Consider the following 24,369-nt stretch of genomic DNA (forward strand, 5'->3'; position numbering starts at 1 on the left):
GGAAGGAAATGATAAATGGTTTGCTAGGGTTGTTGGCTAATAGGAGGGAGGAAGCGGCCTGCGACTTGTTTTTCTTTTTCATTTTTAAACCGGTTCGATTCGGGTTTGCCGGTTCAGGCACACTAAAACCAGAAATCGAACCGAACAAGATATTTTCCTAAATATTTTAACCCATTCAATCAGTTTTTTTACCGGTTCGGTTTTTTCGGTTAATTTTTTTTTTGTTTTCTCGGTTAAATCGATTTTTCAGGTTTTTTGCTCACCCCTAAAGGTGGCTAGAGAAGAAGCATGAAAGGAAGATGACAGATAAATATCTTGTTTTATTTTTCATTGGAAAAGGATATTGAGATTATAGGTGCATGATATGTGTTACTTGGTCGTCCATGGCAATATGATAAGAAATTTCAGCATGATGGTTTTAAGAATACTTATTCCTTTGTAAAAGATGGTGTTAAGGCTATTTTAGGTCCTTCCAAATCAAAACTTATTTCCAAACCTTCTAAAAGGGTAAAAACACTTTTAATTACCTGTACCAATATGGAAAAGCTTGTTAATGATGTGAATTTTGTTTATGCTCTTGTTGTTTGTTAGAAAAATGCTAAAATAAATGAGTTACTTCCAAATGTGCAACTTTTGCTTGATGAGTTTTCTAATGTGGTTCCTGAAGAAATATCATATGGGATTTTTTTAATAAGTGATATTCAATATTGTATTAACTTCATTTTGGGTGTTATGCTTTCGAACAAAGCAACATATCAAATGAGTCCAATCGAGCATGCAGAGTTATAAAGGTAAGTTAATGAGTTGATTTTGAAGGGCTTGGTAAAGGAAAGTAAGAGACCATGTGTTATGCCCCTTTTTATTTTTTTCCAAAGATTGATGGATTATGGAGAATGTGTATTGATGGTCTAGCAATAAACAAAATTAATATTAGCTACTGATTTCATATTCCCTAACTAAATGACTTGTTAGATCAACTTTATAGTGCTATTATCTTTTCAAAGATTGATCTTAGAAGCGGCTATCATTATAGCCGAATGAAAGTTGGTGATGAATTAAAGACAACTTTCAAAACTAGGGATGACCTTTATGAATGGATGGTTATGCCATCTAACCTCTCAAATGCTCACAGTACTTTCATGTGAATGATGAATGATGTGTTTAAATTAACCTTTTATTGGCAGATTCATTGTTGTTTACTTTGATAGTATTCTTATTCACAAAAACAATAAAAAGGAGCATCGTAATCACTTGCAATAAGAATATTAGATTTTTAGTAGTCAAAAGTTCTATGCTATTTGAAAAGGTATGAATTCTTTACTAGCAGCCTTGTGTTCTTGGGTTTTGTTGTTTTTAGCGAAGGAGCGACAATGAATCCTAAAAATATTGAAGCAATTCTCAACTAGCCATCTCCTCAAACTCTTCATGATATTCAGAGTTTTCATGGCTTAATATTCTTTTATTAGTGTTTTATAAAAAAAAAATTCAGTAACATTATTGCTTCAATCATTGAATATTTGAAAAAAAAAATAGTTTCAAGCGAACTAATAAGGCTTATAAAAGTTTTGAAGTTATGAAGCAAAAGGTGACCAATGCATCTATTTGTTTTCTACCATATTTTCAAAAAGTTTTTGAAGTTCAATGTGATGTTTCTAATAATAGCATTGGTGTTGTTCTTAATCAATATAGCAAACCTAGTGCTTTCTACAGTGAGAAACTCAATGATTTACAAAAAGTCCTCTGAGAGGCTACTCAAACTATTAGACAGTGTATGGGATTGTAATAATAATTGTATTTTAAAGTATTTTATATTTATAAATATATAAAAATAATATTTTTTATTTTAATACATTAAAACAATCTAAAAATTCCTAAAAATATTAATTTAAAGTAAATATTTTTTAAAAAAAAATCACGAAACTTCTAAACAATAAAAGACCCAAACTTAACTAACTTCAATTCTCTCAAGAATTTTGGGACTTGACCAGTCAAATTGTTTTTGTTCGACAGTCAAAGACAACAAGTTGAGGCAATTTCCAAGATTTGATGGGATTCTCCCTTGTAAATTATTTCCATGTAAATGAACGCTGACAAGGAGGTAATATTCCTCATGGGATGTTACCGGATTTTTTTTCCCACCAAGTTCCAGTACACCAATGTTTAATTTGTAATTTACCAATAGAATCTGTAATCACGCCTGTCAAGTTAAGCCATTGAGATCTCCTATATCAACTGGAATACTTCCAAGTATTTGGTTTCTTCCATGGTTGTTCTCTATAGGTTTTCTGAGAAGTTCAAAACCATGCATTTTAGGTAGCAACCTCCGAAATTGTTATCATTTAAAGACAATTCTTCCAAATTGGTCCGGTGTGCCGGGGCAGAGAGAGAGAACTTGTGTCTTTATCATTACCATTTCCAAGATAATTTACATCATCTATCAGCCATTGTTGTTTCAGAGTTCAGCAACAGAAATAGTTCAACGACGACAGTTTAGCGAAATTACGCAGATAAAGAGAGAAAAGGGAAGGAATAGGAGAAAGAAGGAGAAGGGGAAGAGAGGGGGAAAAGAAAAGGAAAGAAAGAAAAAGAATCAAGGGATATTTTATTATTTTTGTTCAAAATTTGAAAGTGAGGTCACAAAGTTTATTTTGAATACAAAGTTGTTTCAAGTTTAAATATTTGAAAGTCATAGTAATTTTTTTATTTTATTTATGTTGTTCTTGAATAAATGTAAATAAATAAAAGGTAAAAGGAATTAATGAATTACTAAATATAAGACGAGCTAGGATATTATTATTACTTCGTGTATGGAAGTAAAACTCTTGAAATTGCCACAAATTTAAAATTTTTAGAAAATCAAGGTTGTTTTTTTATGTTTTTTGAAATTATGTTTTAAATAGCTTTTTATAAAAATTAATTTTTTTATGTTTTCTGAACGTTTTAATATATTAGTATTAAAAATAATTTTAAAAATAAAAATAAAATATTATTTAAATATATTTAAAAAAAAATACTTTGAAAAATATTCATCATTATCGTTGCTCCAAAACACACTTTCAAAAGGAAGTTGCACTGAAGTTTAGAGCCACCGATCCAAGAAATGTGGTAGGAAACGAAGGCTAGTCGAGGTGTTTCTATCATTTGTCTTTCAATTATTGGACATTTGAAGTCAAGTCTTGGTCGAGCAATGAAAATGGTCCTTTTCTTGTCTAATGTCTTTTACACACCGTGTGAGACCCGCCATTTTTCATAGGATCTCTACTTCAATTGTCTATCTCCGAGTTCCAACAAACATTTTTCATGCATATATAAATAGGGAACCTGCGATAGAGAAATTGATTGAGCTATACTCTCTAGCTTTTGTGTAATCTTGACCAGCTCTAGAAGTCACTCAACTATTTTATCACCACAAAAAAAATGGAGTTTGATGAGCTCCCAGGTTTTCGATTCCACCCAACAGAAGAAGAACTCCTAGATTTCTACCTTACAAAGACTGTCTTAGGTCAAGACACAGCTGATATCATTGGTTTCCTCAACATATACAATCACGAACCTTGGGACTTGCCAGGTACGTACTGCTACTGTCATATTATCAATCATTTGCCTCTCGGCCAGTTCTTTATTTTATTTTCTGGGAGCTTGCTATATCCGCTAGAACGTGTTTCCTTCAATCTCTCAGCTGTTAATTTATCTTGAGGGATGCTGTGGAGTTCTTCATGGACGATTTCATGTTCAGATTTCATGTACAGGATTGTCTCGTGCATGCGTTCAAGAGTAGATAAATATTTCTTAAGCCAAAATGTGCACTGCTCTACTTTGAGCATGCATAAAAATATTGCTGATCTGGGCTTGGTTTGATTAATACAGGATTATCGAAGATAGGGGAGAGGGAGTGGTATTTCCTTGTGCACAGGGAGAGCGTTCTTGGGAGACCGAGGAGGACAACCGAGAAAGGTTACTGGAAGGCAACTGGTTCGGACCGGCCCATCCGATGCTTGATGGATCCGAAAAGGTTGTTGGGTCATAGAAAAACTATGGTTTTCTACGGAGGAAGAGCTCCACGAGGGAGCAAAACGGATTGGGTCATGAATGAGTACAGATTGCCTAGCAACTGCTATTTATCGAAGGTATTGTTAAGAACTTTCACTTAATGATTAATCTTTAGGGTATGAATAGGTGGTGGAAAGTCGAGGTAATCTTCCATTTCTTTTCCTTGTGTTTGATAAAAAGAAAAAGACTAATAATTTGGGAAAGCAAGGGTTCAATCTTGTTCCGTGGAAAATAGTTTTTTAAATATCATTTTTCAAACTTTTATGTATTTATTTACTAATAAAAAAATTGATTAATAAAAAACACTTTTTAGTCTAAAGAAAACTTTCATTGATTTTCAAAAAAATATTTTCTTTTTAATTTAAATAGAAAACACTTTTTAAAAGTTGTAAAAAATTCAAAAATATCTTGTTATTTGTTGATTATATCAGATTTGGTCATAATTGATCTTTAGATTGCTATATATTTTGTTTTGATTTTTTTTTAATTTCATCCCTTAGAATTTGATGTGTATCAAACCTAATATTTTCTTTTCTCTTATCCTTTTCTTAATTGAAATTATTTTTATCTATTATACTTGGTTTCAATTCTTTCTATTGCTATTTATTTTATTTGAAATAATTTATAAAACTAGATTTTTTTTCCAATTTTATCATCCTTCAACTTTTTATTTGCAGATTTGGTCTTCATTATTTTAATTTTTATTTATTTTATTTAAAATAATTTATAAAACTAGATTTTTTTTTCATTTTCATCCTCCTTCAACTTTTTAATCTATTGGATTTAATTATCATTCTTTTAATAAACTTGAAATAAAAAACATTAACAAGTTATTTTCCATGATACAGTCAAACACTAGAAAGTGTTTTCCAACTTATTTTTCATGACACTACCACGTATAAAAAAATAATTCACTTTTTAAAAATTTATTTTTCATAAAAACAACTTTTCAAATTAAAAATAATTATTAAAGTGAAACATCAAACCTTAGTTGTTTCTAACAAACAAACAGGTCGCAAATATAAAGAGCATGCAAAAGAATTCGGGTTCAAATGGCGCCTTAATTGCTTGAGAATGCTCGCATACACGAAGATGTAAATGGGAAATTTTTTGTTACTAATATGGTTGTTGAATTTATGTGATGCAGGAGATTGTGCTTTGCAAAGTATATAGAAAGGCAACACCATTGAAGGTCTTGGAGCAAAGGGCAGCTATAGAAGAAATTGTTAGAGCACCTAACGTCACATCTTTATCTCCTCCAATGCAAGAGAATTTCTCTTTTTATGACCACCAAAAGAGCTTCGACAAGTTCTTGATAGAACAAAATAATGTTGTTCACAGAGTAGAGGGAGTGACAGTAATAGAAGAAGAAGACAACAAAATTGGTTACCCATCCCAAATAATGGGAGTTCGACCCATCAAAGAGCACTACTCCGAGCTCCTGTCACCAAAGTTAGTCCTGGATTGGACCATGGATTCACTTTGGCCTAACTAAGGAGCCATAAGCTAGATATCCCCTGATATTTTACTAAATACTAGTATTTTTCCATGTAATTCTTGGGTTATCCCAGTTGTAACTTGGTGGGATTTTCCCAAAGATCTCAACCGTAAAGACTAAGTTTGATGTTGGTTGATGTTTATGATTGAAATGATCAGGGAAAAATAATTTTAAAAATACAGGTAACTTGTATCTAATTTGGATTGAGCCTTTTAGGAGATGTTTAGAATAATTATAGTAATTGTTTTTTAAAATATTTTTTATTTTAAAATATATTAAAATAATATTTTTTATTTTTTAAAATTTATTTTTGATATCAGCACATCAAAATAATTTGAAAATATAAAAAAATAATTTGAAACAAAAAAATTCAAAACTTTTAAAAATTCTAGCTAAAACGCCCTACCAGACATCCCTTCACTCTCTTGTACATACTATTAATTATGTTCTAAGCCATAATCAATTTTTCCTTTTTAACAGATTTCAAATAAACTATTTATATTCAAACAAATATGTTTACATGAATTATTTTTTAAACTATCATTTTATAAATTTAAATTGAAAAATAATAGTATAAAAATAATATTTGATTTACCAACCAAGTCAAATCTGTAAGTATTGAAGCCAAAATCAATTTGTTTGTCCTTTTTAAACAATATCTCATTGGAAAAGAGTCTTTTGCTAGATAAGTTTGTTAGCCAAGGGAGGAGTCTTTTGCTAGATTATTGGAAAACATCCTCCCTTACTGCAGAAAGAATAGAGCATGATTTGATTTTTGTGGATGAGCTCCTCGCTTACGAGGGCTCAAATTCTAAAGAAATGATGGTAGGCGCTCGTATTCTCACCGAGACAAAGGTTGAAGGGAGTTGTACCCTCCAGGCCGAGAGTTACACTGACTTGACTCCCTTAAAATAATTGTGGGCGTTGTTGCTTTTTTTAAGAGAAAAAAGGTCTCCACTCTAAGAGGCATATGTTAAGTCCTTGATAGTAGAGGTGTTTGTTCCTCTATCTTTATTCTCTCATATGATCACTAGGGCCACAACTACGGAGTTCTCCCTTTGGGGTTAAGGATGCCTTTTCCTTTCTAGCTATTGATCGCGCCCCTTTCACCTTTCCTACCTTAAAAGAGAAGGAGAGGTAAGTCATAAAGATCTTTGTTGGCGAGAGGTCTGATCTTGGTGAGACGAGCCTTGAAGTGGTGATGCAGTTGGAGAGGGTTCTCACATCCCCTCGGATATCCTCCAGATGTCCAATAAGAGTTACCACCATTATTTGACTTTGACTGCTTAAATGCCTTTTAATGCAAGGAAATTCTTTTTCTATCTTTTTCCTTATTGTGTGTCTTTCACTATCTTTTTGCTAAAGTTTTTGCTCAAACACCCTTTAGTTCTTCTCATATCATAAGAAGAGAAATAAGAAACACAACAAGAGAGATAAAAGTCAAATCTCTTCTTACTTGATTGATGTTTTTCCACTGTAAGTTCTTTTCTTCCTTACTTAATTTGTTTTGTGACTTGGAGTTGATGAAACTAGGCACTCGAATGGTGGTTTGACTTTTACCTTATTGATCTTGTTCCTATTCCTTGTTCACTTTTTTTATTGGTAACCCATTAATTATTAATCTAATTTGTTTTTGTTCTTGTGTCAGTTGATGATTATTTTCCAAGTTGTTCAATAATAGTAGGGTTAGATAATGGATTGTAAATAGTAGATGATCTTAGATTCTGAAGTGATAAAGTCATGCATTTTTATATGTACTATTGTCAATAGAAATTTAAATCTATTAATCTGATATTCACTTTTGTTGTTAGCCTGAGTGTTTAGCATTTTACTTTATTAAACTTTACTTGGTTGATTTTTTTAAAAAAAAAGTTCAATCCTTCAATGCTATTATTGGTTTAATCTAATTATTTTTTTTATCAAAAAAATGTTGATCTAACACCAATATGTTTTTTTTTTAATGGGGAGAAACTACTATTACTTTAGAGGATGTGATAGTTTTTCGGGGTTACTCTATTTTAGGATCCCTTGTTTCATGTTTTGTTGAAAATAAAAAATAAAAGGTAATTAAAGAGAAATTAATGGATGCTAGAAAGGAAGTAGTACGAAGTATAGCTAGGAAAACATGCCATCATGCATGAATGCATATATTTGTCAAGTTTTATAGTTAAACAAGCTTTTTGAATATAAATTTTTGGATAGTATTTTTTCTCTTTCAAAATTCTAAGTAACTCTTGGATTTTCTTTTTGGTAACCAATAAACTTTCAATACCCTGAGCATATCAACATTATTCATTTCTTTTATTTTAGACTAACACAACAACTTTCAAGTCTCTAATGACTCAAATATTAGCTCTAGAGAAGCTAAGATTTTTTAACCGATGTGATTACATGCTCGCAAAGCCACAAATAATAGAGGCATTCTCGAACGGATTGTATTCATGATGAGATTTCAGCTAGTTTCAATAAAAATAAGACCTTAATATCACATTGTTGTATTTATGATGTATTAATAATCTAGTGCACAATAATGTAATTCAAAACTATGAAATTACTGCATGTTTTTTTTAGTCATTTTATTATTAACAATACTTTCAACAACAATTTTAACAAAACACCTTTTAATTGCTTTTTATTCAACAAGAATTTCAATTGTAGTTTTAACCAAACACATATTTTAACCCAACTAACAACAACTAAAATTGATTTTTTAAAACTTATTTTTTTTTCAAACTACAATCATAAAAAGCTATCGCAATACCAAACACACATTATATTTACAATCACACCATAACCTAGGACCTTGTTGGCTGCTCTGTCTGCATGAGATGGCCTCCATTTTCCAATAATAACATTATGGCTTGATGGCTTGTTTCCTTTCGGGGTCATCAACAACCATATAGCTATCTTGAATGATATAAGTAGGTTAGTTGATATGAACTTTGGATTGTTTATAAGATCCACCCCAATGGCTTCACTAGCCAGGCTATAGTTGTAGTTGTTAAGAAAGTTAATAGTTAAAGTCGGCTTCCATTTCGTGACTTTGGTCATTAATATTAATTCAGAAGAGAAATCACATTGACTTGGAACTTACATTTGACTAGACTTGGCCTGATTGATGAGTTGATAGAGTGACCATGCTTGGCCACTCTACGCTCTCTTAAAAATAAGTCTTTTATCGAAATAGAGGATCCTCAAATTCTTAAGTCAATAAATGTTAAAGGAGAAATAATGCATATAAAAGTGAAGGAGAGTGAAGAATATAGGAGAGTGTAGATTTGTTCTTGTATGAATTTGTGGTTGTTCTTTTTTAAATGAACTTGTCTGTTTATCCGGTGACTCGAGGTATTTATGTTAGAATTCAACATAAATTAGGGTTTAGGTTCATTGGACTTTATATTTTGTAAAAGTTCTAATATTGTTAGAATTCTTCAATCTTAAAGATCAATGATCTATTATAGTTTTAGTATTAGGAGATAGTTAGTTGATTATTTTTCTTCTTGGTTGGATAAAGATAGAAGTCTTAGCTTAGAGAATTGTAAGGTTGTTTAAAGCCACCTTGAATATTCAGATCAATAAGAGTAAGAAAAATAGAAAAAACTTTAACTATTGTTTTTATTTTTCCTTAGATCTAAACTTACAAAAGTTTCTTGTTCAACAATTTATGCATATCGGTTAGGTGATTTTACCTCATAAAAAGTGGAATAATGATAGAGAACAATTACTTTTCCTTGCATGTAACTTGAAAAAAGAGTTGTTGATTGTTGTTTTTTTTTTGTGCCATCGGTGAAAGTGTTTGGCACTTTAAAATTATCGATAAGAAAGGTTGGTGCCCTCTGATGAGATAGTTTGGAAGAAGATAATCATTGATGACAAAGGTAGGTATTGTAAGTATAATAAAGTGTGGTACCATACTAACTTTCTTAGAGATATGTGTGTGTGTGTGTGTGTGTGTGTGTCATTGAGAGTTTATATGGTGCTGAGTTGAGGGAGTGACTTGGAATGAGTGCTTAGGCTAGAGAGCACATGAATTGGAGAGTTAAACGACCATGATGACTTGTCCATAATTTATATCAAGTGCTTGGAAAGTTTGAGAGCACAAGAACTGAAGAGTTGAATGATCATGAAGCATGCATTGAATATTATTTGTTTTTCTTTTTCCCTTTCCTTTTCCTTGTACATTGCATGTTATTGGTCAAGAAAATCTAAAGACTGAATTATAAAGTTTAAATAGAAATTAGGGACTGAAATGGAGAAAAGAAGGAAAATGGCTAGCACATGTCATACACACGCCAACATATAAGTCATGCTTAGTCATATTTAGGTATCTCTCATGGCTCACCCCTAGCTTTCATGGTAGCCTTTCTTAGTTTAGTTGGATTCATTTTGGTGAAATATTTCCAATAATGTAATGCATGTGCTAATCGCAGTTTATGTGTGACTCCAACATCCCATTCTTCATTTCTTTTTTTCTCTCTCTCTCTTTATTTTAAACTCATGCTATTTTTTTATATGCTTCTTTTCCATTTCACTCACGATATTTGGTCCATGCTTGAGAGAAGTTAGGTTGTCCTGAATTAAAAGATAACCTCGTTGTTTAATTTGGTGTTGTTTGAGCCTAAACCTAAATAGAGAGGTTGTCTTACCCACCCTTCCTTTTGGGCTAGCCTCCCTACCATTTGAGCTTGGCCTAAATGACAGTGTTATTCCTTTTTTTCTTATGGCCCATCAGTTGTCCTTAGTCTTTAAAATTATATGGAATTTGAAAGACTCATGAATTTTTTCTCTTCAAGTTATAGAGCCTAACATATAAAATAATTAGTGATCATCAAAGTTCTATCATGGTAAGAATTATGCCACTAACAATGAAGAATCAATGGAGAAATTACCATGATGAATGTTTAGAGAGCTCATTATTTAGAGATGTGGAGATTTCATTGGAGATATGAAGATTTCACTTAGAGATTTTATTTGGAGATATAAAGATTTTATTGTAGCATGGAGATTTAATTTGGATATTTTGTTTGGAGATATGAAGATTTTGTTAGAGACATGAAGATTTTATTTGGAGATATAAAGACAAATAATACCATGAACAAAATTATACAGAAACCATTTGGAGTGATAATATTGATTTGTTCATTGAAAAATTTAAAAGATTCATACATTGACTTTTTTTTCTTTTTTTTTGGTCGGTTATGCTTATAAAAAATGACCTATTTAAAGCTTTCAATTTCATTATGCAAGTTAAAAAGTAGTCATTCCATTCTACCTATTTAAATTTTAAGAATAAGTTGAGGGCATTACACCAATTATTTTACTTGATAGAACTTGCACCAAGCTCTAACTATACTAGAAAAAAATTAACAGCAACCAACTATAACATGGTTTGATTAGCCTTTTCCCATTATACCCAAGTCAAATCAATTATTTTCACATTAGTATCTTTATAAGTCTCTACAAGAGTTTCCTCTGGCTTCACCATGCAAGCATAGTTCATCATCTTATACATGTCCCGATATATATGCTCTTACTTGAATAATTCTAAAAAGATTAAGGTTGGTTAGCGGTGTAAACCCAAGGTGATTTCGCAGGTCAATTTCCTTGTGCCTGGGTCATGTTTGAAAACAATACAAATAGGGAGCATATAGGTCGATGGTTAGAGTGTGCATGTGTTAGGGGCATGATGAGCTCAAAATATTTACATATTTTGTACTTTATTTAGGTTTTTTAATCATTATTTTTTATATTATTCATTTTTATGCCTAAATTTGTTTATTTTATATTTGAATTGGGGTTGAGTGAATAGTAGCAAAAAGAGAAATTCTTCAGAGCAGTCCTTAGTGTTTTGAGCATAACTGTCTTTCTAGTCGGGAAAATCAAGTGAGTCTAGTGGCACTAAAAATCTCACTCAAAACGCTACAATTCTTATGTTTATCACTTGGTCTGGAACAGCCTGCATCGAAGAGAGATGGATTACATTGGACGTGTTCATAAAGAAGTAGATAACATTCCATATATTCTTAAAATCTATGAAAGTCTAGTTTCTGGGAAATTTTATGGTTCACAATTCTAATTTCTCTTAAAGAAGTTACACCAGTTTTAGTACCAGTTTCAGAACATCTAGATACTGTGTTCCCTTCAATACGAATTCAACATTGGAGGTAGGGAAAGAGTTTCAATAGCGATTCAAAGAATCAGCACCTACTGCATTAACATGGCCCTTCAAGTCCCAATATACAGCGAGGATGATCCACCGAGGACGAGGAATTATTAAATGCGTTAATGGTGTTAGCACAAAGCTGATGCTGTGTTTTGTACCTGTCATCGCCTCATTAATTATTTACGAGTGAAAGCATTTTTTCCATATAAAAAAAGAGAGGTTACGGGCTGACTTATGATGCCATAGGCTCCACCTCTGTATTTATAAGCATTCCCCTGTATCGCATTCGAAGAACATCCCTCAAGAGACGTGAGAAATGGAGGGAATTTATCACTGCCCTGCAAACTACGTGCCCTTGTCACCAATAAGTTTCCTAGAGAGAGCTGCTACGGTTTATGGAGATAAAGTTTCCATTGTGTATGGCAGTAATGTCAGGTTTTCATGGAAAGATACGTTTGACAGATGTGTCAAGGTTGCTTCTGCTTTAGTTCAGTTGAAGATTTGCCCAGGTGATATTGTAAGTTTGGCTCTCCACACTTAATTTGCTATGCATTCTTGTCAATATCTATTATATTTCTTGTCAATATAGAGAGGACTCGAACTTGAGATTGCAAATATATTGTTCAGTGTTTCCTGGGTTTTAGCCAAATCGCCATTATTGATAGGATGCTTCTCAGCATTGTAGATGATAGCTAGCGTTTTATGCCATAAAATGTTTGGTGAAATGTCTCGCTTTCGAGTGCTTGAATAGCTTTGTTTTGATGAATAAAAAAATAACAGGACGTCACTGAGGCTAAAAAAAGACTTGCTAATGTCAAGCCCTAATTAAAGTCGAACGACTTGAATTGCGAGATGCAAGAGAGTTCGAGAAGCCATTAACAAAGACGGACGACTTTCTTTTAGTCTTCTCATATTGATTTTTTTTTCTTTCTTTTTACCAATTCTCGGCTTGTTAACTTCCTGACAATCTTCTGTCTTTTCTTGTTCTTTCGAGACTTTGGCCTAATCCTTTGTTAACCCTGCATATAATTTTTTTCCTGATTTTACTAATAATGTTTCTTTCTTTTAATTGCATAACTAATAGCATAGAATTTGAACTAATTAAGTCTTTCCCTTTTGAAGTGTTTCCATTGGACATCAAGCCAATCGTTTTATCTTGATTCCTTCTATTGATTAGAGTTACATACAAGTTTTTTTTTTCTTTCATTAAATATGATTTTTTTTATGTTTTCAAATTAAAGTTTTATATATAAGTTTTGCGACAATCTATGAAGACTGATTTTGTACTTGAAATTCTTTTAAAATCCATCAAAACAAGAAATATAAACTTTTTAAAAAGGAAATTATTAAATAAAGTAGACTAAAACATCACAAAAACATCATATTTTAATTAGTAGTAAAAACAAAAGGGACAAAACTTAAAAAAAAAAGAAATTGAAAAAGAAAAATATCATCACCAATGACAACATCTAAATACACACCTAAAACTACTCAAGAAACTCTCAAAATATTAGAGAAGGGAAGAAAACTTAGTTTCTCATTGACGCTCTTGATTGATAATTGCTTAATCATAAAAATCATATGTTAATTCATTCAGTGTATTTATTTAAATTTGATTTGCATGCATATACTGATATGTAAAATATTAACAGAAGGGGGAATCATTGTTAGCTTCCTCACAAAGTATATATTGTTTGTTATTGTAATAAAATAATTTTTTTTAATTTTATTTTTTAACATTAGTTTATTTTTATAATTGATTTTGTTTTAATTTTATCTTTCACCATTTGAGTTAATTAAAAATTAAATTTTATAATTTGTTTTAGTTTATTTTCTACAAGATTATCTCAGTCTCATGGACTGAGTCAAAGATCTAGCGGGTTAAATCGAGTTGACTCAAGTTTTTTTTTCTTTTTTAATTGATTTTATTTTTCAATTTCATCTCTCAATGTTGGATTGATTGAAAATTAAACTTCATGATTTATTTTGATATGTTTTCTATTGGGTTATCCTGGTCTCATGATATAGTTTTAAAAGGTTAATTAACTTAAGTTTTTTCTTTGTTCTTTTTTAATTGATTTTTTTTTAATTTTTTAACACTGAATTGATTAAGAATTATATTTCAAAATGTTTTTTTAATTTGCTTTTTATAAGGTTATCACAGTCTTATAAACTAAATTGCAGATTTTACATATTAATTTAAATTAAGCTGTGTCGATTCAATATATTTTCGTCTCGATATTTTTTTAAAAATATCATCTTAAAATTCAAACTATGTTTTTTCTTTTTTGTTGTTCAAATTATTTTTAAACTTGTCAAATTAACTATTAGATCAATCTCAACATAATTTTTTATTTTATTTTTTTTTCTATCTTGAAAACATGTTAATGATAATTGAATATTATTTTAATTTAAAAAATAATAATTTGACCAAAAGCACAGCGCAATAAATAATCTAGTGTAGTCTAAGAGGTAGGTGGTCCCATTGACTTACAAAGCAAAGTCAAGCGGTGACTTGCAACGTGCCATCATGTGCAAGTGCATCTTTTCTTGCATGTAACTTGCATCCAACGTGTCTTTGATTGCCTTAACAGATGCTTATCTAATCATGATCAATATTATAAACAAAATAAATAAATATATATATATATATATATATATATATATATATATATATATATATATAGACACACACACGTCAGTATCATTTCACCATCTGCTTCATTAATGGACCCATTCCAACAGAAAATGAAAACGCATATTCTAGACCGTTGTAAAAGATAAAGAAGAAAAAGCTGGCAAATTAGTGTTTGTTTCTTACACGTCTCTTCCTTTTGACGTTATTTTATTCTTACCGAACTAAAATGATTCATGGAACTAAAATGATTCGGTGAATTAGCTGAATGCCTCCAGAGTTGGATTTCAAGGGTTCGTTACAAATATTACCAAATTTTTGTTCAAATAAAGTGATTTTACTACAAAATTTACTTTGCAAATTGTTTTGTCTTGTATAGAAAAAAATTACTTTTAGAAATTAACATATCTAAGATTTAATCTAAAATCTTAAAAAAAAATTAGTTTAAAAGGTTATTTGATACGGTATGACAATCTCATTCATCAAGTAGTCATGAATTTGAATCTCAACATTTTATTTTATTTGATAAAAAATAAACACAAGTTAGTATGATTATATGCAATTTTTAAATTTAAAAAATTTTTACTTGAATGAGCATGTTAAATAATAATATAAATTATATTTTAAAATTTTATTTAAATAATTAAACTTTTAAATTTAGATGATTATTCTACACAACTAACCTTTTATTATTGTCTTAGCTGTTTCATCTTATTCACTACGTAACAAAATTTATTCCATTATTTATATCATTTACCTGCTCTCAAACCCATGTATACTATTATTCATATTTTGTTACAAATATATATATTCTTTAAAATGTCTTGATTTTGTTATTTCCAATTATATGATAAGCATAAGATTTTAGATAATATTCATCAAATCACAAACATTAATATACATTATAATATATGTGAAATTCTTATTGATGAGGTTTTCATTTTGGTTATTTTGCTTTCTTGTCCTAAATGAGCTTATTATATATGTTTTAAGAGTTTCTTACATATTTTTTTTTAAATTATGTTCAAATAGCTCAGTTTAATTACATGATTCATACCTAAATGGACTTATATATTAGAGAATAAGTTCAAATTAAATATTGCAATTGATTTTTATTTTTATTTTTATTATTTTGCTACAGCTTGTTTTGTAGAATTAGTTGCTGAAAATCTAATTAATTCTTATTTTATCAAAATAATGGAATTAAAAGATTTAGCTTACTAATTTGACTTTAAAGAACGTACTTATTATATTTTAAGGGATTGTCACGAAAATATCTTTCAATATAGTATGTTTATAGTTTTGTTGCATTACATAATTCACATTTTGTCGGGTTTTTATTTATTTTTTTGGAACACTTTGATTCTGTACTTTAAGCTTTAAGTTCAAATTTGGTAAACTTACATGCAATCATGACACCTCTTCCAAAATTGATTTAGGATCCAGCATTGCCTACATATATATAACAGTAATTAGAAGAAGAAAGACGGACTAAATTGTTGAGACATCCGGTTTAAACACAAAGTCTCTGCTTTATGTTTCAATCGAATGGCTCAAACCTTTAATGGTTGATAATTTGACCAACAAAAACTTAAACTTAGTATCTAACCTTTGGAAATTTTCATTTGTGTCCTCATGTTTTGTTTACTTTTTTTTTTTTTGGAAATGTCACCTCTTTGTCAAGGTTTCATCCATTTTAACAAACTCAAATGCATATCATAGCCATTTGATCCATCCAATTAAGAAGGACCCATGATCACGAGTAGTTGGTAAGTGATGAGTCCGACTTAGCAAATCTTAGGCCAAACTTAATGATGTTGTAGAAAATCCGAGTAATTTAGGAATAAAATTTATGTGTTGGATAATTAGTTATTTTTTTAATTATAGCAATTTGATACATTCTTCCTAGCTAAGGTGTCTAGTAGCATAATATGAAAAGCCTAAGTGATGACTGATAGTTAATGTCTGATAAATTAAGGTGATTAATGTCTAGTGCCTAGTGAGCTGAGGTGACTTGTAGTTGGTACCTGTAAAAAGTCCTTTTTGATGGATGTAAAGACTCTCAGATGCTTAAGTTCACAGTTTTGTGGAGAGAGAAAGTGCAGTGATATTTTAGAGACAAACTCTAAAAATATATATGCTAAAAATATTGAAAATGAAAAGAATATTGTGAACCTTGAACTTGGTGGATTCAAGGAGTATTTATAGCAGACAAGTCTTGTATTTTTATGAAGAGGAAGGGTTGAAGAGTCATTTCACCCCTATAAATTAATGTAGTATATTGAGTTGTATTCCATTCAAAATAATACGTATTTTAAAGGGTAGAAAGGAGTGAACCTATGATGACGCCCATACATAGAAAAGTTTATAAGAGGTGAAGAGGGATGGATTCATTGCAATGCCCATACATAGAAAAATTTATAAGGGACGAAGAGGAGCGGACCCATGACGACACCTATACTTAGAGAAAAAATTCTAAGAGGTCGAGGGTTTCTAATGGGTTGAGGAAGACTCCTTAAGGATCATTCCCTATAATACTGTGAGGCTTAAAACCCCATATTGATCCGAGATCATACTAGAGAGAGGGAGGCTTGTGGCCTCCTAGTCAATGGTATGGGGTTGGGAAGCCCCTATCAAAGAAAGATTGCATTAGAGTGGGAGGCATGTAGCCTTTTTGGCAATGGTTTAAGGCTTAAGAGCCACTCCATTAGAGAGTAGTTGTGTTGGAGTGTCGGAGGAATGTGACCTCCCTAGGACAACATGAGGTATGAGATCCCTTTATCGCAGAGTGTTCAATGGAGTGTAGAAGATATGTGACCTCCCTAGAATGACATAAAGTGTGAGAGTCCCACACTAAAGAGTTATTATTTTTAGAGTGGAAGGCTTATGGCTTTCTTGGCATGGCATGGCGCTTGTAAGACCCAAATTGAAAAGAGATTGTTCTTGAAAGTGGTAGCTCTGAGATCATCCCTAGAGATTATGTGAGGCTCGAGAGCTCTATTGGTGAGTCGGGCCAGTCCAAGACTGCACTAGAGAGCGGGATATCCTAGATCATATATGAGGACATTGTAAGGCCTAGAAGCCCCACTAAAAAGTTGAGTTGGTTCAAAATTGCACTAGAGAGAGAAAGATATGAGATCATACCTAAAGAGCAGGAGATCCGAGATCAATCTTTGGAGATTGTGTGAGGCCTGAGAGCTTCATTGGAGATTCATGCTAGTCCAAGACTACACTTGAGAGATAAGAGATCTAAGACCAATCCCAAGAGATTTCATGAGGCCTGGGAGCCCAATTGGAGAGTCGTGCCAGTCCGAGACTGTACTGGAGATCTGTAGATAGGAAATGTATGTCAAAGATATTTTTGTCTCAAATTAAACATACTTCTTATTGAGGATAATGCATGATGAGGTGATCTGTTCGACACTAAGGAGCCTAGAGAGTTTGGTTTAAAACAACATGATTGGTAACTAACTAAGGTTCATCCTGCGGTAGCTAAAGGGAACGTGTTTAGAGTACCAACTATGTGCATGGGTATGCAATGATATAAGCGACCCCTATAGGGATTTGGCGAGTATAGAGGAAAAATACTCTTCTAAAGGTCATTCTACCCAGGCTTTTCTGGATAGTGCAATGGCCTACGAGTGGTAAGAGCGACTAATAGCAATGGTGATAGGGTTAAATGTGTTACCACAGGTGCCAAAACTTGTTGCAGTGACAAGGTATGATTTTTTCCCTAGGTTGCCAACATGACTTGAGTAAAGACTTGCACCCGATTGATAAGTTGTTGAAGGTATGGATAGGCAGAAATGCTCGTGATGGCGGTAACGAATATATTCTTCATGCATCTTGGCCCAAGTGTGTCTTGGTTGTGTGCTATGGAATGATCTAAAAATGTCAAAAACAAGTCTTAAAAATTAATGGCTTATTTATTAATTTCTCACATACAACATTAATGATGATGTCCTAAAAAATCCAAGTATTTTAGGAATAAGACTTATGTGTTGGATAATTGGTTAATCTCTTAGTTCTATCAATCTGATCCATTCTCTCTAGCTAAGGTGTCCGGTAGCTTGATATGAAAAGTCCAAGTAGCTGGTAACTAGTGCCTAATAAGCCGTAGTGACTTGTAGCCGGTACCTGCAAAGATCCCTTTTAATGGATGAAGGGACTCTTAGATGCTTTAGTCAATAACTTTGTAGAGAGAAAAAATACAATGATATTTTAGAGAGATAGATTCTGAAAATATATATGCTAAAAATATTGAGAATGAAAAGATTGTAAATCTTGAACTTAATGGATTCATGGGGTATTTATAATTAATGAGTCTTATTTTTTTTGTGGAGATGAAAGACTGAAAAGTCATTTTACCTTTATAAATTAATATGGTATATTGAATTATATTCTATTCAAAATAATATGTGTTAGATTAATATAAAATATCGAGGAGCTCATGTAGAGGTCTCGAAAAATTATCGATATAATCAATTGGGGTCCTGAAAAAATTCTTAGGGAAGTGTTATGCTTAAAGGAGTTGCATGATCCGGTTAGAGGTGAAAAATAAATTCAGACGTGATGCTTGGCTTGAGCATATGCCTGAGTCTAGAGTCTAGGGGGTGAAGATAAGAAAGCTTTTAAGTAGAGACCACTGCTTGTAGTTGAAATTTCATTTTTTTATCAGGTGGTACGTACAAATGTTATGTTGGATACATGTGAGATTCCATTTGTTAATGAATGGAGACTTAATGGAACGATGACATTCCAAGAAAATAATTAGTATAAGAAATCAAAAAAATAACTAGAAACAAAGTTTCCTTCAATCAAAAAATTCAGAAGAGATTTGGTCTATTTTTCATAAACTTCACGTCATCTCAAGTTATTCTACCAATGTTCTGTCACTGGGTCTTACATGTTGCCAAAATGGTAATGATATCTTGTCATTTCTAATAGTTGTTTTTCATGACCAGGTTGTAGCTTTTGCCCCTAATGTTCCGGCACTTTATGAATTACATTTTGGTGTTCCGATGGCTGGGGCAGTTATTTCTGCGCTTAACACCAGGTTAGATGCATCCACATTGGCTTTGGCATTAGAGCAACTGGAGGCCAAACTCATTTTTGTGGATTACCAGTTCACTGATGCTGTGCTTAAGGCACTGGACCTCCTCTCTCAGAAAAAAGTCAACCCACCCCACCTTGTGGTAATCCCCGAGTGTGACAAATCTTCTTCAATGGACCGCAAAAACATTGCCAGTGACCTGGATTACAATTGTCTTCTTGAAATGGGGAGAGATGATTTTAGGATAATCCGACCGAACAACGAATGTGATCCGATTTCAGTGAATTACACTTCAGGTTCAACTGGAAAACCTAAAGGAGTGGTATATAGTCACAGAGCTGCCTATCTCAACTCCTTGGCTGTGATATTCAGATTTGACATGAGACAAATGCCAGTGTTTCTATGGACAGTGGACATGTTTCGATGTAATGGATGGTGCCTTACATGGGCAATGGCTGCCCTTGGTGGTACCAATATCTGCCTCAGAAATGTCTCGGCAGAAATCATATTCGATGCTGTATCTCTCCACAAGGTAACTCACTTCTGCGGTCCACCAGCTATTTTGAACACCATTGCAAATGCACCAGCTAGAGCTAGTTCCCAAAGTCCATTTCCGTGCAGTGTTAATGTTGTTGTGGCCGGATCATTGCCAAATTCAGAGATTCTCACTAAGGTTGAAGGTTTGGGATTTAATGTGTATCATGGTTACGGCATGACAGAAGCTCTTGGTCCAGCAACTATTAGGCCATGGAAACCTGAATCTGATTCTACGTCCGAAATTGAACAAGAAGAAATCAGGAGGCGTGAAGGACTACACAACCTTTTACTTGAAGGGGTTGATGTAAAGGATCCAAAGACCATGGAAAGCGTACCGAATGATGGGAAAACCATTGGTGAAGTGATGTTTAGAGGCAACATTTTGATGTCAGGGTACCTGAAAAGTACAGAAATTACTCAAGAAACCTTAAAGGGTGGGTGGTTTCATACAGGAGACCTTGGAGTAAGGCATCCGAATGGTTACTTACAAATGAAAGACCGAGCTAAGGATATTATCATCTCAGGGGGAGAGGCTATAAGCACATTAGAAGTGGAAGCAGTATTGTTAAGTCATCCAAAGGTTTCAGAGGCTGCCGTTATTGGACAGCCTGATGCTCTTTTGAATGAGGTGCCATGTGCATTTGTGAAATTGAAGGAAGGTTTTGGTGCTAGTGCTAAAGAGATTATTGAGTTCTGTGGTGATCAATTGCCAGACCTTATGATTCCAAGAACTATAGTGTTTGGGGAATTACCAATCAATTTCTCTGGAAAGGTGCAAAAATTTGCTATGAGGGAGACGGTCAATGCCAACACTGGTACCGGCCTTGCCAATTGTTGAAGGTAGTTTTTTGGCATGAAATGAGTAACAAATTAGGCATCACTCTCATAGCATATGCTTACATTGATATATTTAGCATCTCCAGGTCAAGGTGTGCTTGGTTATGTCGATGGTTCTATGGCATGCCCTCCTTCCTCCATTCACAGTTATCATGGATCGCTTCCCTCTCTTGGATTATGCAGCTTGGCATATATCAAGGAGATGACATTGTTATTGTATTTATACCTCTATCTATGTTATAAAAAAATTAATTAATTAATTGCAATTATTGAAGTTTGATTTTATTCAACTAAAAGTATTATGATTACTTAATATTATTAAATGTATCTAGAATGAAATTTAAACTTATAAAAGAAAGTAACAAACAAAAATTAAACACATACAAAATTAAACTAAATAAATTTGTTGTTACCCACTTTTGAACCCATAAAAAATCAAGAAAAGAAAAAACTAGAAAAAAATCCAAAATACAAGAGGATATAAAGGAAGAAAGCCTAGAAGATTATCCATTTTGGTGGCGAAGGACCAAAATGTATAAGATTGGTAAAATTGACTCATTGGTGAGAATATTTTTATTTGGGGTAAAGAAATACAAATTTATATAGGTAAGGACTCAATGAGAATTTTACAAGGCTTAATTAATTTTATTGAGGACTTAATTGCAAGAAAATTTAATTTTTGAAGTCTATTTAGGCTTTAATTAAAAGAAATTAAAGTCTAGGAACAAAATGAAATTATAAAAAATTAATTTGATCAAATCAAGGCTTAATTGCATAAATATTGAAGTTTGATGAGCAATTAGGGACTTGATTGAAGAATTCCAAAATCGAGGACCAAATTTGAAAAAAGCGTGTGAATGCAGGGGTTGAAATTGATCAAATAAGGGGCCAAATTGAATAAATTGAAAGTTTTTTTATCAATTGGGTGTCAAAATGCACAATTTTATAACCATTGACTGAAATGAAACAAGCAGCCAACTTTGAGGCTGATGACTGAGTTTGGCATGGGTAATATTGCATGAAATTAAGAGTTTAAGAGGTAATTACTGGTGCAATTAAAAGAAATTAAAAAAATAGAGACTAAAGTGAAATTTATCAAATACCAAATTAAAAACCCTAATTTCTAAAGTTTAACCTAGATGACGTGTTGTTTGGCCACTGTTTAGCTTCTTTTTAGTAGTTTTTGTTGATCGAGTAGGCATCTTTATACGAATGAATGTGGTTTCTTCGACCACTTCTAGGAATGTAACCACCACCATTCAACTGAGAAATACCTCCTCTACAAAGATCAGCTACTCTCATCAAATTTTTACATCCTATTTTCTTCAACGAAATTAACAACATCTTGTCCCTGATCAACCTTCACTATATTTTTAAATTCTCAGTTGATCGAGTTGACACCTTTAAACGAATAAATGTGGAGTTACAGTCCTCCAAATTGAGTATGAATAGATCCAAACAAGCTTTTTCGTCTCCAAGTTTGAAAAAACCACGAAAATATCTAAAAATTAAGTTTGTTGCAAAACCACCATCCTAAAACAATTAAAGGATAAAGGTTCCAGTTGTTAATATCTATCTAGAACTCTCTCATTTTGATCAAACGACTAAGGTTTGATCAATCTATGTTTGAATCCATCAAGAACCCTAGCAAAACCTTATAAATACCCCCTAGAAAATGAAAAAAAAAAGAATAAACATAAAGAAATACAATGTGAAAAGACCTTGGTGTGAAGGTTTAAAGGCCTAATATAACGGGTCTAACAAGCTTTGGAATGAAAAGATAGTGAAAGGGAAAGAATGAAAGAGAAGAGAAGGAACACAATTGTCTATAGCCAGCAAGCTTGAAAAAGGTATAACCACGTAAAAGTTCAAGGGTGGAGTCTATGTGACCTACCTATTCATGCTTTATTAATATTTAAACCTCTTTTGAGCTCATCTTGCATTTTTAGATTGATTTTGGTGCTAGAATGATCTGACGTTTTTCGAAAGAATTTGTTTTGTTTTTGTTCTTGTTCTTGTTTTAAGCATGTTTTAGATTGCTCGAACTTTCATTATGATAGTTTATTTTAGTTTTGGTCAATAATATGTTAGTGAGTCTTGCATTAAAGGCATGATTCTTGGTTTTGATGCTTATTTGATTGTATGTTTTTATCTCATGTTAATGATGTATTTGAGGAATTTTGATTGGTTTTTGAATCTTTTTATTTGTAGGTTAAATTTTTTGGAAGGATGTTGATCAATTTGATGTTTTTAGTGCAAGTTCATGGTTCATACAAGTATATTTTAGCATATAGATGTTAAAAATGTTAAATTTTGAATCCAAATAGCATGAATATGTTTGCTTTAATAGTTTTGAACTTTAGAACTTCATATATGTTATTGATGATTTGATATTATTTGTTAGTTATTTGGATTCAAAGAGGCTTAGTATTGATAATATGATTTTTGAGGACCAAAAGCAGTGTGTTTAAAGGCCTAAAAAGCTATTTTTAGGGTTTGATAGTGCTAAGTATATATGGGCATTTTTCTGGGTTCTAAAACAGTATTCCTCATGTTCTTAAAAAAACATTGTCTTAAACCAATGATTTGGACCAGTTTCAGTTCAATTCTTTACACTAAGCCATTCGAGCAACTTGACTAGTAAATAAACAAGTTTATGGGGGTTTTAATCCTAAGATTTAATTTTGAATCGAAACTCATTTTGACAAAATCATGTTAATTATTTGATAAGCAAAGTAAACGAATGCTAGATTAGGGATCCTTGTATGATTTCCAACATGTCTATATCTTTATTTTGATTGTACCCGGTCTGATTTGGGATCCATATTGTTAGAAACACTTTGAATGCTTTTTGTGTTCTTGATTATTTTTTTTGTGTTTGATCCTTTTTTGTCAAAGATTTTTGTGTTTTTGTGTCTTTTTTTTAAAGTTTGATTCATTTTAAGTTTTAGTTTTAGTTTTGGTTTAGTTTTCGGGTCAAATCAAAATCTTTAATTTGGTTTATGGTCGGACCAAAGATTTCAGGTCAACCAGTCGAGTCAACCCGGTTGGATCAACTCAGTTAGGTCAACCTGATATTGTCAAAGGTTAAGATCCTATTTGGTTGGCAATGTTTTTACTAAAGGTTTTTTTGGTTTAAAAGTGTGTTTAGCAAACACTCCTTGAGCCTATTTTGACAGTTTTGATTTTTTTTAATAGATTTTTGACAAATATGACCTTAAAAAAACAAAAAATAATTTTTGTTTGTTGCATATGACCTAATTATTATAAAAATCGCATTTTATTTATAAAAAGTGGGAAAATGTTTTTTTAAGCTTTGTTTTCAGAAATTTCTATGCTTTTTTTTTTAATTTACAATAAGTTTGTAAAAATTATTAGGGATTTGACCAATATTTCAATAACCCTAAAAATTTTAATTCTAAAAAATTAATGGTCAACATTCTGGTATAAATATTAGACCTACTAGTAGGTTAGTATTGAAGTACCAGAAGTTGATTAGAAAATTCTTATAATTATTTTGGATATTCACCAATTGTAAATGAGAATGTTTTTCACTATAATATATGAGTTATGGAAAACACTTTCGTCTTCCAAGA

At 31.9% G+C, this 24,369-nt stretch overlaps 2 protein-coding genes across 2 annotated transcripts; both read left to right on the forward strand.

Annotated features, from left to right (window-relative positions):
• Nucleotides 1–3,316: 3,316 nt before the first annotated feature.
• On the forward strand, nucleotides 3,317–5,727 carry LOC133693164 (NAC domain-containing protein 6-like). Its single transcript, XM_062114323.1, has 3 exons — nucleotides 3,317–3,568; nucleotides 3,868–4,127; nucleotides 5,198–5,727. Exons 1-3 carry the CDS (start codon nucleotides 3,418–3,420, stop codon nucleotides 5,543–5,545), a joined length of 759 nt encoding a protein of 252 aa, XP_061970307.1. The 5' UTR covers nucleotides 3,317–3,417; the 3' UTR covers nucleotides 5,546–5,727.
• A 6,209-nt stretch (nucleotides 5,728–11,936) lies between these two features.
• Nucleotides 11,937–21,069, forward strand: LOC133694161 (butanoate--CoA ligase AAE1-like). Its single transcript, XM_062115622.1, has 2 exons — nucleotides 11,937–12,228; nucleotides 19,311–21,069. Exons 1-2 carry the CDS (start codon nucleotides 12,028–12,030, stop codon nucleotides 20,772–20,774), a joined length of 1,665 nt encoding a protein of 554 aa, XP_061971606.1. The 5' UTR covers nucleotides 11,937–12,027; the 3' UTR covers nucleotides 20,775–21,069.
• Nucleotides 21,070–24,369: the final 3,300 nt, after the last annotated feature.

Source organism: Populus nigra, chromosome 5 (genome assembly GCF_951802175.1).
Source record: "Populus nigra chromosome 5, ddPopNigr1.1, whole genome shotgun sequence".
NCBI lineage: Eukaryota > Viridiplantae > Streptophyta > Magnoliopsida > Malpighiales > Salicaceae > Populus > Populus nigra.